At 46.6% G+C, this 17,228-nt stretch overlaps 1 protein-coding gene across 1 annotated transcript in view; it reads right to left on the bottom strand.

The window, feature by feature from the left end:
• Positions 1–17,104, bottom strand: part of POMT2 (protein O-mannosyltransferase 2) — a 40,802-nt gene extending 23,698 nt beyond the window's left edge. The window contains exons 1-5 of the mRNA XM_068964378.1: positions 16,836–17,104; positions 8,855–8,939; positions 4,255–4,359; positions 1,886–1,994; positions 625–733 (exon numbers count right to left, since the gene is read on the bottom strand). Of these exons, the coding sequence (XP_068820479.1) occupies positions 625–733; positions 1,886–1,994; positions 4,255–4,359; positions 8,855–8,939; positions 16,836–17,089 (662 nt within the window). The 5' untranslated portion in view covers positions 17,090–17,104. The remainder of the gene's footprint in view (positions 1–624; positions 734–1,885; positions 1,995–4,254; positions 4,360–8,854; positions 8,940–16,835) is intronic.
• Positions 17,105–17,228: the final 124 nt, after the last annotated feature.

Below are 17,228 nucleotides of genomic sequence, written 5' to 3'. Positions count from 1 at the left end.
AGGCGAAGGATGATCTGGAAAGGACTCTTCTGGAAGAAGACCAGGCCCTCCAGAGCAGCTTTAGGACTGACCAGGGCCTGCAGGGATTCTCTTGATCCATGTGAACCCTTCAAGCCAACCTCTGTGTACATCATTCCCATCCTTGGGTCAGGACTGAGGGCAGGGAGACAAACAGTTCCCAGGCAACACCTACTCTGGTGCCCTCCTCTCTAGGACAGAGCACGTGAACAATGAAGTTGTCCTGAGATCTCCTAACCAGCATGGTGCTCAGGAGTGGCTAGCTGGTGGGGTGGGGAAAGGCATTAGGACTCCTTCATAAAGTAACATAAACCCCTACCTAAATCCACCCTCGTTGTAAAAATAACAAGACTCTTAAAAAAGACAATTGATATCTTCTTAGTCTTAGGAAAGCAAAAATAAAAGTTATCTATAGAAAACTTCTGTAAATCTATTTTTATGATCTAAAATGGGCAATCTAAAATATTTTTTTAAAGTATACTTGCCTGAAATTCAGCTTCAAAGACAAGTCGTCTAGGCACTGTACCCACCCCAACCCTGGACATTATAGAAATTCTCGAGCTGCCACAGCTTCTGATACCCCCTCCCAGAGATGGTATTGCTGACCTGTTGGCACAGGAGTTGTACTTGACCATGCTCAGCATGGCAGCCATGATGAAGAACATCAAGATGGGGTCAAGGAGGATGTACTGGGACAGAGTGAGGCATCCCGTGTCTGAAAAACATGAGCTCAGTGGTCAAAAAGTGGAATCAGAGACAGGCCCCCCCTGAGAACAAAACACCCCAGCATTAAGAAACAGTCCCCCTTGGGCTTAACTGCATGTAAGCGTTTGTGCAGTCAAGATTAGATGGGCAAGTGAGTCAATTGGAAAGCGGAAGGACACAGCTTTGGGGTACACCAAAGCCCAATGATATGAAAGAGCATCTCACACTTTCAGGCCGTTGACCCCAGAAGGGATCGTGTCATTCATTCAGACAGAGTGATCCTGAGACAAGGGCTCTTGCTAACTGCCACCATCCAAAGTTCTGCCATCATGCTTACATAGCCACAAACTACATATACCCAGGATAGAATCTTAGCCATTTCACATGAAGTCTCTGTTGGGAGTTGACTCTCCATGCAGGTACTGAGGAGGGAAATTAAAGACCCAAGGAAAAAGCCACCAGTCCTCGAGAGGGAGATTCTATAATCTTGCAACCTTATCTGTCAGGGCAAAGTCAGAATCACCCCTAAAGTAACCATCTTAAACTGGTTTGGACTTCTTTAAATGTTAAGCTCAATGAGGTCATGAATTCACTCTCATATGAGCCAGGCTAGCAACAGGATCAATTTCTACAGATCAACTCTCAATTATCCATTTGAGGATTATCCACAGAAATAATTTAAATTTCTATTTTGTTTTCCTCTGTCACCCAGCTGCCTTGGAGGCATATGCCCTTGCATTCAAGTGAAATTAGTTTAAGGAATGCAAACTAATCTTGGAGACTAAGACTAGTTGAAGTAGAACTGTAAGCCTCCTTCAAACACACACACACACACATACATACACGTATTATCCATTCCAAACTCAAATGCAGATAACTTATTTCTTTTTTTTTTCCAAATGCAGATAACTTAGAGATAATGTATTCCTTGGGATTACCCATACCCCCTCACACCTCCAATACTATAAAGGCTTGCTACATACAAGTACTCATATATGTAAGTATCACTAGTGAGTAAAAGGAAATCTGGAATACATTTACCCAGTCCTAAGGTTACTTCAGAACTGGGCCCACAGACAAGGATCTTCAAGTGCATTGATTTCTAGCTACATTCATAGAGTGGCAGTCAATTTCCCAAGAAACGTGGTCCAGGACAACTTACCAAAGGTGAGGAGGGCGGCTGTGAGCAGCGCTGCTGGGAGAGACCGGGACAGCTCCAGCACAGTGAGGTAGGCCAAGGGGATGAGCATAGAGCCGAGGAATGCACAGAACTAGGGAAGGACAGGAAAGCAGTCAAAGGACCAACTAAGCAAAGCATCAGGGACCTACCTGACTTGGTACAGACTGGTCTTTTGAGATGGAAGGCCCTGATGACAGATGGCATAACTTGATGACTTTGAATATATTTAAATATGAAAGGGGTAGTGTAATAGTGAAGCATCAAATGAAGCAACATTTACGTTCCCACTGAGCACCAACTTGTGCACTGACATGAAATCAGCAAAGTTCAGCCAGGGAGGTGTGGGCAGGAGGGCACACTGGTTTTAAGTGGGAGACTCTGGCGTTGGACCAACCCATCACTGCTAGTTGTGACCTTGACAAAGTCATATCTCTGTATCTCAGCCTCCCCTTCTGTGAAGTGTTCCTACCTCAGACGGCGTATTTTCTAATTTTTATTTATTTGTTTAGCTTTGGCTGCACTGGGTCTGCGTTGCTGTGTGCAGGCTTCTTATTGTGGTGGCTTCTCTCGTTGCAGAGCACGGGCTCCAGGTGCGTGGGCTTCAGTAGTTGTGGTGCTTGGGCTTGGCTGCCCCGTGGCATGCGGAATCTTCCTGGAGCAGGGATTGAACCCATCTACTGCATTGGCAGGTGGATTCTTAACCACTGGACCACCAGGGGAGCCCCAGGGCTTACTTTTTAGATAAAATGAGCTAAAGTTTATTACCACACAGGAAGTTCTTGATAGACGCTAGCTTCTGTTACAAAACTGGGTGTAAGGAGAGAAATAGCTCTCTGAAGGTATTTTAATATTTTAGAGAATTCTAATGCTATTTCTGCTTTTTCTCCCTTGGTCCTTTTATCCAATCACACCAGGAACCACTCTTTAATCTATAGGTTGTATTTTGATTTTACAAAAAGACAGCTTGACGCTTTAGCATCTGGACAGTTGTTTTTTGGTTTGTTTTGTTTTTAACCACCAGTGTTCTCTCTATTCCCCTACCCTATCCATCGAAAGTAATCAGACAAACTCAAAGGAATGGAAATTCTCACATTTGGGTTGTCACTTTTTGTCAGCATAAAGCAATGTGCCCTGGTGTGAAAGGCAATAGGCTGTTAGTTATATTTGGCCTTCTCACTTCCACAGCAAGTTTGTAGTCAGGCTGATATCCGATTCTGTATGCTTGGTGGTGATCAAACATCATTAGGAAGACACAGAATCACTCAAGAACTTGAGGGTAGTAGACAGTCCTTGTTTAAAACAGTATGATATGACTGCACAAGCAAGCCAATGACTAGAGCCCAAATAATCACATGACCTTTATCCAAACTGCTTTGAACTCCCTGAGGGAAGGGATTTGCAAATGCAACCTGCTCTGAGAGTTCCACACTGGAGGATGGTTCCTGTAGGTTCAATTTAGCTCTAGGTATGGGGTGCCCCGGAGAAGGAAATGGCAACCCACTCCAGTATTCTTGCCTAGAGAATCCTGTGGAAGGAGGAGCTTAGTGGGCTGCTGTCTATGGGGTCGCACAGAGTCGGACATGACTGAAGTGACTTAGCACGCATGCTTGTATTGGAGAAGGAAATGCCAACCCACTCCAGTATTCTTGCCTGGAGAATTCCAGGGACGGAGGAGCCTGGTGGGCTGCTGTCTATGGGGTCACACAGAGTCAGATGTGACTGAAGCAACTTAGCAGCAGCAGCAGCTGCATGGGGTATCCAGACACTTGGGTCTTCAGGCCCTGCCATGTTCTGTCAGGGCTGGTGCTGGGCCTCAGGGCACAGTGGGACTGAGCAAACATACACTTCCTTTAAAAGACTAGAAAACCTACGTCTGCCTGAAATCTTCATGGGGAAAAGAGGGAAGAACCTGGTCACGGAGGGTGGGAGTGCTAACGTTGTCAATAAAGGCCTCAGAGGGAGGCAGTACTGCAGCAGTTGCGGCCACAGAGGAAGGACATGTAGCCTGTCACTGTGCTGAGGCCCACATTAGGGCCGCAGCAGCCTCCTGGCCGCCTGAGTCCTGGGCTGCCCTCCGATCTGAAACCTGATGCCGCTTGTGGGCAGGGCAACAGGTGACAGGTTGGGCCTGCTCCCACCTGTGTCATCCCTGTATTACCTGTGTTCTCTCTAGCTCTTCTTACTCACCCCAGCTCTGAATCTTGACTACCGGGCACGGGTCCAATCACCTCCTCCTCCCCAAAGTCCCTTTTCCTAGACCTGCCACCACCTGAGGGCTTCTGACTGTTAACATTTCTGACTGAGTGTGGCCCCAGGGTTCAGGCAGCCAATTGCAAGTCAGGAAGCCTTACTCCTCTCATTCCCATGTAGCTGTGATGCTCATAGTTGTCCCCAGGCTTCTGGAACAAAAAGGTGCCATCGTACCCGCTCAGGTAGCCAGCCAGACCAATCAGCATCTGAGGAGAGAGGCAGAACATAAAGATGAGAGGCCTCGGAGAGAAGACTCCGTCTCCTCCACACTGCCCTCCCAGCTGCACCCAGACCTTGGCTTCCCTAACAACCGTCCACAGGAGGAGCCCCCAATATGACACTTTCTCCAGCAGCTGCTGCAGAGCAAAGACTCTTTTGTTTACAGAGCTCACGGCTTGAAACAAATCCTCTCCTGTGTTAAGGCCAAGTCCTTGGGTACAGTGAAGACTGAGTACTTAAGAAGAAAATAACCCCAGTGTGAAGGGCAGGGCTAGTGAGGGGCTTCCTCATTCAGCCTTCTTTCACTTGCTGTGAAGTAAAACACGACAGCTCATGGATGGAGGCTATGGGCAGGGGCTGATTCCTGGGAGACCGCACCACTGAAAGGAAAATGAGGCTCCAAGTCAGGATGAGGAGCAAGGAAAGAGGCCAAGTGGCTACACACCAGGCATAGAGAGAAGGGGAGAAAATGGGGAGCACAATGCAGATGGATGCACCTCCCCAGAGCGGAAGGGAAAAGTCCCAGTGGAAACAAAGCCAGAAGGCTGGTTTCTCCTACTGCCAGTCTTCCAAAGGGAGGCCACCCTGGCACATCCCCATACTGAACACATCAACTGCAAACTAAGCCTGTGAGTTGTGAATCCCTCAAAACGCGCGAGAGGATCGGCCTCTTCATTTCTCTTTCCTTGACCATCAATAGTGTAAAACTTGCTTTTTCACACATATAATCAGAAGCAGCTAAAACCTAAGAACTGTCAGCAAATACCAAGTGTTGGTAACAGCCCCAGGCTGCCTGGGCCCAACCCCTGCACTCGAGCTGGGCTGTGTGGAGGGAAAGCCTTGCCCAGCAACGCTGCTTCTGGGGGCTCAGATGTGGACCACTAACTCACTTTTTTCTCTAAGTAGTTCTAAACAGAGTCACTCTCCATAGTCCATGTCAAGACATAGAAACCAAAACTCAGCAGTAAATTAATATAAATCCTTATTTTTTTTTAAAAAAAAAAGAGGAATCCAAGAGTCCAGAAGTTATCTTTAATGTCAATTAATTTAATATAAAGTAATATAAGGTATTGAGAAGACAGAGCCATCTGAATACCCAGATGAACTTAAACTGAGAAGTGACAATCAAATGAATGTTCCTTCCCACCTGGGATCTCAGAGGACAAGCTCACCTGGTGCATAAATTCCCAGACAGCTGGGCTGGTGGCACAGGAGGAGGAAATGTACAGGTGACCTGGATCTCGGTGCCTCCCATATGAGGTCTCTAACTGGGGACAATACTTAGTACTGTCTGAACTACAAGTAATAAAGCCTTCCTCGCAGATGACTGTAAGGCTTAGAGCAGATGCCAAAGGTAAAACATCTGGTACTCTGCCAAGCATTCAACAAGCACTAAAAATTCAGTTCCCTCTCATTTCCCGTAAGGTTAAAAGTAGTCCTGAGGGGATTCCTAGGTGGCCCAGTGGTAAAGAATCCACCTGCCAATGCAGGAGACACAGGTTCGATCCCTGGTCTGGGAAGATCCCATATGCCGTGGAGCAACTAGGCCCATGAGCCACAACTACTAAGCCTTTGCTCTAGAGCCTGGGAACCTCAACTACTAAAGTCCACAAGCCCTAGAACCAGCACACCACAATAAGAGAAGCCCCGCAACGAGAAGCCTGCACACTGTAATGAAGAGTAGCCCCCGCTTGCTGCAACTAGAGAAAAGCCTGAGCAGCAACAAAGATCTAGCAGTCAAAAATAAAAAATTAGAAATTTAAAAAGTGAAATAAAACTTTTTTAAAAAGCGTGTGTTAGTCGCTCAGTCATGTCTGACTCTTTGCAACCCCATGGACTGTTGCCCACCAGGATCCTCTGTCCATGGGATTCTCCAGGCAAGAATACTGTAGTGGGTTGCCATTCCCTTCTCCAGGGGCTCTTTGCAACCCAGAGATCAAACCTGGGTCTCCTGCACTGCGGGTAGATTCTTTACCATCTGAGCCATCAGGGTAGCCCACTCTGCTGATTTTCTAACTCAAGAACTCATTCAAATCAGTATGAATAAGAGGAATTTACTAGAAAAAAACGCTGTCATAAAAATATAAAACACTAATGGCTAACAAACATACAAAAAAAATTTTCAGTTTAATTTAGGAAGACATGCAAATGGAAACACTTATATACCATTTTTTACTTTCAAATTGGCAAAGTTTTGGCAGCGTGATCACACCAGTGCTAGCAATGAGGTGAGGGAAGCAAGCGCCCTCATACACTGTTGGTGGGAGTACATATATTATCACGTTTTGCAGGATAACTTAACAATGTCTAACTCAAATCTAAATGTGTACATCCTTTGCCTCTTCAGTTCAGCTGCTGAGGCTCTTTTAGCCACACCTGCACAACTATGAAAAGACAAATGTACAAGGAAGTTCACTGCATTATCTTTTGTAATGACTCAAAACTGGAAGTAACATGAATGCCCACCAGTAGAAGAGAGGCAAAATAATTTATGGCTTATGTGTATAATGGAATATTACATAGCCACTAAAAAGAATGGGGTACATTTTATATGCTGATGTGGGAAAAAAGTAAGATATATTTAAAATACAAGTTACTCAATTTTAGTCTGTTTCCATTGGCATATATAATGTGCTGTTCATGTGTACTAATACATACATGTGAATAAATGCATACACACTTGTATTTGTATAAAGTTTCTGAGAGGATATATGAGAAAATGTTAATAAAGGTGGCTCTGGTGGCCTCTGAGGAATAGAAATGTGAGAGAAGGTAGCTTTTGACCTTTTATTTCCTTCTATTCGAATCATATTTCTTGTTATATGCAGGCATTTTTATTTCTTTTAAAGCACCTATTTCCCTGGAGCCCCTGGCACTCAGGGCTGGGGCCAGTGTGAAGCAGCAGGCATTGGCCTCAGTACTATAGGAGAAAACTTCCTAGTCACTACTTCAAGGGGTTTTTGTTTTTTTTCAGTTTTTTTTTTTTTTTTTTTTGTGAAGCATTTTTTAAAAAGCCTTTATTGAATTTTTTACAATATTGTTTCTGTTTTATGGTTTGGCTTTTTGGCCTTGAAGGCATGTGGATCTTAGCTCCCTGACCAGGGGCTAAACCTGCACCCTCTGCATTGAAAGGTGAAGTCAACCACTGGACCACCACCTCCCATGGGGCTTTCTGATTCTTTGACTAGCTTGGCTTCAGAACCTATGGAAGCTGCTTTGCTCATCAGTCTCTTTCAAGCAGGTAGAGCACAAGCAGACAGACTGCACTCCCTGGTGGCAGCCTTACAAAGAAGCCTCCCATGTCTCCCTTCACACCGGACCCAGATGGGAGGAAGGGAAGGCTTTCGCAAAAACAATGCCGCCAGTGTTCTCACGTCTTCACTGCGTTGAGCACTCAGTTCAGTTCAGTTCAGTTGCTCAGTCGTGTCCGACTCTTTGCGACCCCATGAATTGCAGCACGCCAGGCCTCCCTGTCCATCACCAACTCCCGGAGTTCACTCAGACTCACATCCATCGAGTCGGTGATGCCACACAGCCATCTCATCCTCTGTCGTTCCCTTCTCTTCCTGCCCCCAATCCCTCCCAGCATCAGAGTCTTTTCCAATGAGTGGAAATGGCAACCCATTTCAGTATTCTTGCCTGGGAAATCCCATGGACAGAAGAGCCTGGCGGGCTATGTGGGGTCGAAAAGAGTCAGACACAACTGGGTGACTAACCAGCAGCAGCACATACCATAAAATTCACAGTTTTAAAGTGTACAATTCAAAAAAATAAATAAATAAATAAAGCGTACAATTCAGTGGCTTTTAGTTTATTCACAAGGTTGTGTGACCATCACCAATACCTAACTCCAGACTATCTCATCACCCCAAAAAGAAACTCCACACCCATTTGCAGTCACTGCCCAATCCTCCTTCCCCCTTGTTACTGTTGTTGTTTAGTCGCTAAGTCATGTCCAACTCTTTTGCGACTCCATGGACTGTAGCCCATAAGGCTCCTCTGTCCATGGGATTTTCCAGGCAAGAATACTGGAGTGGGGTGCCATTTCCTTCTGCAGGGGATCTTCCCCACCCAGGGATCAAACCCAGGTCTCCTGCACGGCAGGCAGATTCTTTACCATTGAGCCACCAGGGAAGCCCTGGCAACTACTAATGTAAATTTCTCCACGGATTTGCCAATTCTAGATATTTCATATAAATGGAATCATATAATATGTGGCCTTTTATGTCTGACTTCTTCCATTTAACATAATGTTTACAAGATTAGTTCATGTTGCAACATGTGTCAATATTTCTTTCTTTTTATGGCTCCATAATATTCTAACTCCATTTCTGAGCCCAGAGAACTCCTAAAAATACCAAATGTTTCCCATGAAAACAGCTGTTCTGAGATGTCAGAGGGTTCTTTCAAGCCCACGAATTAAACCCCAACCTAAGACTGGGCTCCAACCCTTAGCAGCGTGCAGTCCACCACACTGCTCACCTTTCCCAGAGGTGGGTGCACATCAAAGAAGAAGGTGCGGTTGATATAGTAACTTCCCATTTTTCCAAAGTGAGTCTCATCCCAACTAAAAAGAAAACAGAAAGAGAAATGAAATTCTTAACATCATCATACAACCCCAATAGCCTTAATACAGCATGGTTAAATTTACAGTTAAAACCCAAGGCTACAAGTTTCAAGCAATTAATGAGAAAATCTGGATTTTAAAAAAGTGCTTTTAATGCAAGTAGTTTGAGGAAACAAGACATCAAGCTGGTCCTTAACCTGCATTTAGACAGAAGATAAAGGCTAGCAAATACCAACCTGTCATCATAAATTTAAGTTAAATCTATACTTATTCTGTATCTTGAGTTTTCTATTTATTTTAAAAAAGCAAAGAGTTTCCTATACTATAAAAAGTTTTGCAATAAGTTTTCTTCCAAGTCTGCTAACTTCTAACCCCAAGACTTCTAAAAACTACGTTATTTTTGCTGTTACAAACTACACTGTGGGCTGGAGTCTGATTTTGCTCCCAACCTTGTGATAATTAACCTCTGACTGTGAATTCTGATCTTGCTATAATAATGGACATGAGTTTGAGCAAGCTCTGGGAGTTGGTGATGGACAAGGAAGCCTGGCACGCTGTAGTCCATGGGGTCACAAAGAGTTGGACATGACTGAGCCACTGAACTGAACTGAACCAGTATATAAAAAGTGACAGCTTTCTCACTAAGTTAACAATCAATCTAAAGCCCATCCTCATTGCTGCTGCTAAGTCACTTCAGTCATGTCTGACTCCGTGTGAACAAATAGACGGCAGCCCACCAGGCTCCCCTGTCCCTGGGATTCTCCAGGCAAGAACACTGGAGTGGGTTGCCATTTCCTTCTCCAGTGCATGAAAGTGAAAAGTGAAAGGGAAGTCGCTCCGTCGTATCCAACTCTTAGCGACCCCATGGACTGCAGCCTACCAGGCTCCTCCGTCCAAAGGATTTTCCAGGCAAAAGTACTAGAATAGGGTGCTATTGCCTTCTCTGAAGCCCATCCTCATTATTTACTTGCAAATTACCTTGCAAGGAAAGAAGTGATTCTAACACACCAGCTTTTAAACATAAAGTAAAAATCCTGTTCTTCTACAGAACCACAGTAAACCTTTCACACCCTACATGCGGGCTTTACAGTGGCAGGCCAGTTATCCAGCAGAACCTGGCCGTTTGTGTGTGTCAGTCTCTCCCTGCAGCTCAGAGGAGCAGTTGCTTTCCAATGACTATCCATCCCCAGGTCAGCTTCAATAAGCAGTTATCGCTGACCTACAACATGAGGGGCAAAACACGCTCTTAGCAAAACTACAGAGTTCTTCTGTTTGTCTTACTCCCTGGGTCTAATAGCTAGGCAGAAGGGTAAATCTACTCCTGCATCTGCTGAGCACAGGGTTTGACATGAAATGAGGATGGTGACCTGGTGACGTCAAATGGAGAAAATAACTTCCAAGCAGCGTGACAAACAGACTTGCAGAAAAAGAGAGCGATAGATCCGGTCCCAGCACCGCCACCCACTGGGTGAGCATGACCCTGCAAAGTCACTCAACCATCTCAGGACCTCTTTTCTCATCTACATGAAGCAGACAATAATAGTATCTGCCGGTCCATCTCCGAGGGAGTTATCAAGTAACACATGTGAGAGAACTCTGCAGACTATAGTCCCACACATGCAGGGCACTATGTATATTGTCCCAAGATTTGTGGTTAGTTTCAAAGTCTGTTTGGAAACATGCTGGTAAAGGAGTATAATATTTTTACTTTCAAGTAAAACTAGTAGTTATATTCACACTTCCTCTTGGCTTCCACTGCATGTTTGCAGTAGGAGATAGTCCTCCCAGGCTCTCTCCTGTTCCTACAGACCTTGCAGGATATGCCAAGAATGCAAGGTCCTGATAGCTCTTTACTCAGGCCATTTCTCTGGGTTATGCTTCCAGCAACCTAAAGGAAGACACAGAATCTCCCTCTGGGACAGCAAGCAGTCTGGTTTACTGCTTATTATAAAACAGCAGATTCCCCAAGCTCCATACACCTAGGCTGTGATGCAACCCACTGCATGTGCAGGCATTCACCCATGCCCAGGGCATCACACGGGGCACTAGGGGCAAGCGGAGCTGATGCCAACATACTGATGCCCATCCAGGTTGCTGTACTGTGAGAAATGAAATTGGCTGTCTCTGACCCAGGACTTTGTCTCCTGACAGCATCCACAAAACAGTGACAAACTAACTGAGTAGTTGGTAACTAGGGTAAAAATAAGGGCTTCCCACGTGGCACTAGTGCTAAAGAACCTGTCTGCCAATGCAGAAGACGTCGGTTCGATCCCTGGGTCCAGAAGATCCCCTGGAGAAGGGCATGACAACCCACTCCAGTATTCTTGACTGGAGAATCCCACGGACAGAGGAGCCTGGTGGGGTACAGTCCATGGGGTTGCAAAGAGTCGGGCATGACAAGTGACTAAGCATGCACACAGGGTAAAAGTAAAACCCTAAACCCTGATGAGCCAAGGATGCTGAGTTATAGCTTTCCTTAAGAGAAAGGACTCGTGCCCTGAGGGCCAGGGGTAGGGGATGACAGAAGACTCCCTGGATCTGGTAGTAAATGCTCTTGCCCAAGTGGTGGGGAAGGGAGGTAGTAGGAATCTTCCACTGGCCTACCTATGAACAAGGCTGAGCGGAGGGAGGCAGAAATGAAACAAACTGTCCGAATGCTGCCTTGGTTTACTGCTCACATTCTTCTGGGTAAAAGCAGGGAAAGATGTAATCACCAGTATGGGGCAACCAGCTGAGGAGCCCCAGACAAAAGGCAATATGGATGCAGCTGAAGAATCACGGAGCTCCCAAAGCTTACCTTAATGGTGCCCACAGCAAGGACCTTGCTATTCCATACAGAACTCTGGGTAGAGTGAAAATATTGAAAAGTCCTTGGATGAGCTGTGTGCTCAAGCTCAAAGTGTGCCTTGCTCAGAGATTCGGAGCCACTCTGTCCCTCTGGGTCCCATGATCCCACCCCTCTGCCACAATCTGAGCTGCTTCAAAGAGAAAAACGACGAAAGGTGAGGTTAAGGTCTCCCTGTCCCTAAAGGGGACTATAAAGGCCACACATACCCATCTTAGCATGGTGAGGAGAGGGGACTCAAGCTCAAGGTCCTGTTGGATACAGGAGCACCCTAGTCAATCCCTTAGAGTTTCAGAGACAATCTGCCAGGTGCAGGGGTTACCAAAAGTGCCAAGGACTGCAGGGAGGACCAGAGCAATGAGCACAGGGACTGAAAGAAGAGGGTCCCTAAGCCCAGGGGCTCACCAGATACAGGAAAGTACACTGGGAAGAAGTGGGGCAAACCTATCCAGGGGCTACAGGGAAGAAAGGCTTCCTCCTGCCCCCTGCATCCAACACTGCCCAGACTCCCCACCTGGGAGCGGCGTAATCTCTAGGTGGCTGGCTGTAGCTCCTGACGCAGGCCAATTAGACTTGTTAGTTCAAAGAGCAGGGAAAGCACCCAAATTTAACTGACAGGGTCTAAGCCAAGTTCCCATCTGGGAAGGGAAGGTAAAGTGCCGTTGTGGGTGGGGCCCTTGAAACTCCTGCTGTGGCTCCCACTGCTGGATGCATAGTTGTATTTATCCTATGCATGTCAAAGATTATCCCATTCAGGGACCGCTGTATAGTGAGAGGTGATCCTGTCCCCTCCGAAGGGGTCCTAGAGAAACAATATAATCACAAAAAAGGGACCGGTGGGCAGGTGCTCTATGAAAGCAATGCCATCTGCTGGACATAGGCTTCAAGTACATACCTTTTTAAAGAAGCAACTATCAACCTACTCCTAAACTCTTTTTGAAATTAAGAGCCTGAACCATAGTCTTTGGCCTGATCGTGTTGCTTTGAAACTGTGGCTAGCAAGGAAACTGCTCAGTAAGCCTCGTTGGTGAAACGGAAGTGGTATATTCAAGAGTATAGCTGGCCTGGCCCTAGAAGCATCTTGATTTTTCAAACAGAGGTGTTAGCTGTCCCTTTGGAAGAAACTATCTTCCACTCCACTACCTGCAGCAAAGCCCCTGACTCAGTGAGGTCTTGATTCCCAGAGTTTCCTCTTAATGTTTGTGACTGGTTTACTGATGGTTTGGCTAAACTAAAAGCTGATGGTAGCCGCAGGGCAGCAGCTATCATCCAACCCCACTGACAACTCTGGAAAGACGACTGCAAAAAGGGTTGACTGGCACAATGCACTGAATCAAAAGTCAACACCTGTGCCTTAGATGATATTCTTAAGAAACAGACAAGTAATATTTTTACTTATTCTTAGGCTTTTGCCATTGGCCTAACCATCTGGTGTGTCAGTTGGAAGGCTACATATATTAAGAAATTTAAAGCCCCCCTCTTTGGAGCCAATCATGGCTGCCTGTCAATGGGACAATCTGGATCTCTCATGAAGATACACCCTCAGTAAAGGCCAGTATTTTAATAAGATTGATTAGAATCAAGCTGCTGATCAAACCTGCACCATCCTGACCACTGCCATTGCTGCCAGGATACCACCTGCTGCCACCAACACACCGGGCATGGAAATACATCTACCACCATGGAGGCACAAAGTAAAGGGCTGTCTGTTCCCAAAGCAGAGGCCATTGCTACATTGTGGGAACTTGCGCTGCCGAACAAAGGCTGTCCTGTTTGTCTTGTAGTAAAGGAAGCCACACTGCATGGGGCACTGACCCTGCCCACTCCAAGGAAACTGGCCATATCAGGAATTTGTTCCCCTCTCCAGGCTATCACTGGTGCCCTGCAGCTGCTGCCACCTTTTCAGGTTACAGTGTTGAAACCGCTATTCCAGTCCAATCACCTTCCTGTAAACATACCACTGTGGCCCTTGAAACTAAACTGTGTCATGTTTACAGCATTCCAAACCATCTACAGTCTGACAATGGTGTACCTTTTTTTTTTTTTGCAATGGCCCAGCAGTCAAATTATCCAATGACATTCCAATTCCAGACCATCCACAAGTATCTGATGTTGTCAAGCACTAAACAGTCTTCTCAAAAAGATTTCTGATTATACTTCCCTCACCTCCACTTGGTTCATACACTTCAGTCACTTAGTTTGGCCACCTAAAACTAGGTGTTTATCTCCTCTTGGCCACCAACTGGGTAATGATCAAGATAAAAAAGGGTGGAGTATTATAAAAACCTATTGGAAAATTTGAGATTCTTCCTTGGCTTGGTTTGTCTCCCTTAACAGCAACTCCAGATCAGCCTGGGGGTGAGGGGTGGGGGTGTGGGATTTACAGGATTCTAACTTAATTCTAGTTCAGTTACTTAGATTTTCTCATTGGAGTGAGGTTAAAAATAAAGATCACTTGGTTGAGTACACTGCTTGTGAAGACCCTCTACAATAGCTCATGTGGGCCAAGGTGGGAAGCATAATAAGCCTCTGTCAATTTTCTCACAGTGCTCATGGCAGAAAGCTCTGGATATTAGTAGTAGGCAATAAATGGAGTAAAGGTGAAATTACAGGTACTAAGTGGGACACAAGGATTATATGGCAGTGGGAGGAAAGAAATAACCTTGCCATCTAGGGAAAGAACATCTTAGGCCCCTGAAAATGTAAAGAGAAGGGAAATAATGAGTGCTATTTGCCTGCTGGGCCCAGAGTCCATACTGCCAAAACACTATGGTACAATTAAGGCACCTGGCAGCTGTATATAGCAATAGACCTGCTGCTGAATCGATCACCCTGCTATGAAATCAGAAAGACTCGTGTACATGGCCAGTCTTGAACTATCCCCATGTACCTGACGATATCAACATTAATCCCCAACATGGATCTCCCTTCACATGTGTGAAAAAACACAGAATGACACCACCTTTATCAGTATGCATGCATGCTCAGTCACTCAGTCATGTCTGACTCTTTGCAACTCCATGGACAGTGGCCCACCAGGCTCCTCTGTCCAGGGGATTTCCCAGGCAACAATACTGTAATGGGTTGCGATTTCCTCCTCCAGGGGATCTTCCCAACCCAGGGATTGAACCCAAGTCTCCTGTCTCCTGCATTGACAGGCAGATTCTTTACCACTGAGCCACCTGGGAAGAACGACTGATACAAATTCATATGCTTCTCCTGACACCCTAGGGACCTTAGGTTATACCTTATATAGTGACTGACGCTGCAACTACTCAGTGACACTCACTGCCCATGCGGTTTAACCAAATCACTGAAATGGTGGTCTTAACCAAATCTGATGGCAATCCCAATAAAATTTAATAGAAAATCCTGAACTGCAGTGACACGCACCCCTTCAGGTAATATGTTAGAACGTAGGAAAGAATGGGCCTTGGAATGTCTTTCCATTGGGCATAGGAGTTGCTTTATTAATGAGAGAACTCTTAATTATTGGGAATGACACCAAAAATCAGAGGTCAGTGTAAACATCTGTGTACAGACCATAATGGATAATAGACCAGACTTAGATTACATCCCAGCTATCTGAAATAAGACTTACTGGTCCTTCCTCCCCACTCCTCCACACATATAATTCTTCCTAGGTGGCTGAATCCAGAAGCCTGGAGGGCATAGGTTAATATCACAGGTTGGCCTCACCCTGCTGCTTTGAGTCCTAGTGACAGCAGCCTTAATCAAGTCTTGTATGAGATAAATTAAACAGACTTGGTCCATGCCTCTGTGAGTCAGGCTACCCAGAGTAGCCAATGGAGCTTCACATTCATATGAAGATTTGCTAGAAGCCAAGACAGCTTAAAATCAAGCGGTGAGCATGTTGGGAAAGACAGTCCTCCATGGCTCTCTTGTACTTCCACATATCTCACTGGATATGCCCAGAATCCAGGGCCTTGATTACATTTTACCTGAACCATTTCCCAAAGTTGTGTTTGCATCCAGCAGCCTTGAGAAATGAGATAACGTCTTTCTCTAGGACAAAAAGTATGCTTGCTTATTGCTTGCTATAAAACAGTAAATCCCTTGGGTTTGTTGTTCCTTAGATGCCAAGGCAACCCACTGTGTGCACAGTCATCCATCTGAGCCCATGGCGCCACCATGTGGGGTTTTCGGGCCATGAGAAATTGAATCCGACTTGCCCACATTTATCCTGCTTCCTCTGCCATGAGTAGTTAAGTCTTTTGACTCTGACCCAGGAGTCTCATATCTTCGGTCAGCACTCATGAAATAATAACAAGCTAATTCCTTAGTTTCCAAGTGGAGTAACCTGATAATCTGTTAGCTTGCTTTTTAGTCAAGGAGTTCCATTTCTACCAACCTCTACACTAACTTTCTCCTCAGTGATGCAGAGAAAACATAGTATCACTTTTTGGCCAAACACATCAACCATTTTCAGATCATATAAAGCTCTTCCTCCTTCCAGCGGGAGACTCTTGAAGTTTTTTAAATGAATTTGACTCCTGCAACTCAGTCCAACAAAATCTTTAAGAAAATATGTCTCTCCTCACAGGATGGAGGAGAGATAGCCAGGTGGGACCCTTGTTATCACCCATGGACACACAAGTTGTTCAGGTTCCTAGAACCTGTTAGGAACCAGTTAGGAACATTCCCAGCCCCCACCACCCCGCCCTCTGAGGCGCGGACACCCTGCAGATTAGGAACTCGGGTTTAGGAAATTCTATACTGAGGATTTCCAATTCTCCCGGGAAAGTTCAGAGCATCTTTAAAAGCCACGTGAGGCACTGCAGCATAATCTGCAAGACAGGAAGACTCCTTCCTCACATACTGAGGAATCCCACTGCCACCCACCAAAGCAAAAATCTATTCCTTCTCCCGAGGGTGCCAGAGGCCACCACCAGCAACCTGTATCCCCACCCCACAGCGGGCCCCGCCCCTCCCACTGTGAATCCCGCCCCTCCGCGACCCCGGGCCAATGAGAAGGCGCGCCCCTCCTTCCCCGTGGCCACGGTGCCCGCCCAGGCCCTCCCAGCACTCACCAGATGTGCGGCGGCTGGTCCAGGCGGTGGAAGCGGGTGGCGAAGGACGTCAGCGTCACCAGGGCCAGCAGGGCCCACCGGCCGGCCGCCTCGAAGCGCCGCGAGCTCGGAGGAGCAGGCCGTTTGGGGCTCCGCGCTGTAGCCGTCTCCGTGGCCATGTCCCGGCCCGCGGCCCGAGCCGCCTGGGACCCGCATCGGCCCCTCCGGGGGCGCAGTTCGGATCCCGCCAGGCCTCCGCCCGCGGCCGGCGGCATTCTTCCCCTCCTCAGGATGGCCCTCCGGCCCGTAGACACGCTGGGTCCCGCGAAGCGCCCCGCCAATAAGTCACCAGGGGGCAGCTCGGGGTGCCCTGGGAAATGTAGTTCCCTGCGCCGGCTCCGCGGCGCCGGGCCC

Source organism: Capricornis sumatraensis, chromosome 2 (assembly GCF_032405125.1).
Source record: "Capricornis sumatraensis isolate serow.1 chromosome 2, serow.2, whole genome shotgun sequence".
Classification (NCBI taxonomy): Eukaryota; Metazoa; Chordata; class Mammalia; order Artiodactyla; family Bovidae; genus Capricornis; species Capricornis sumatraensis.
This window is presented reverse-complemented; position numbering and strand designations above follow the sequence as displayed.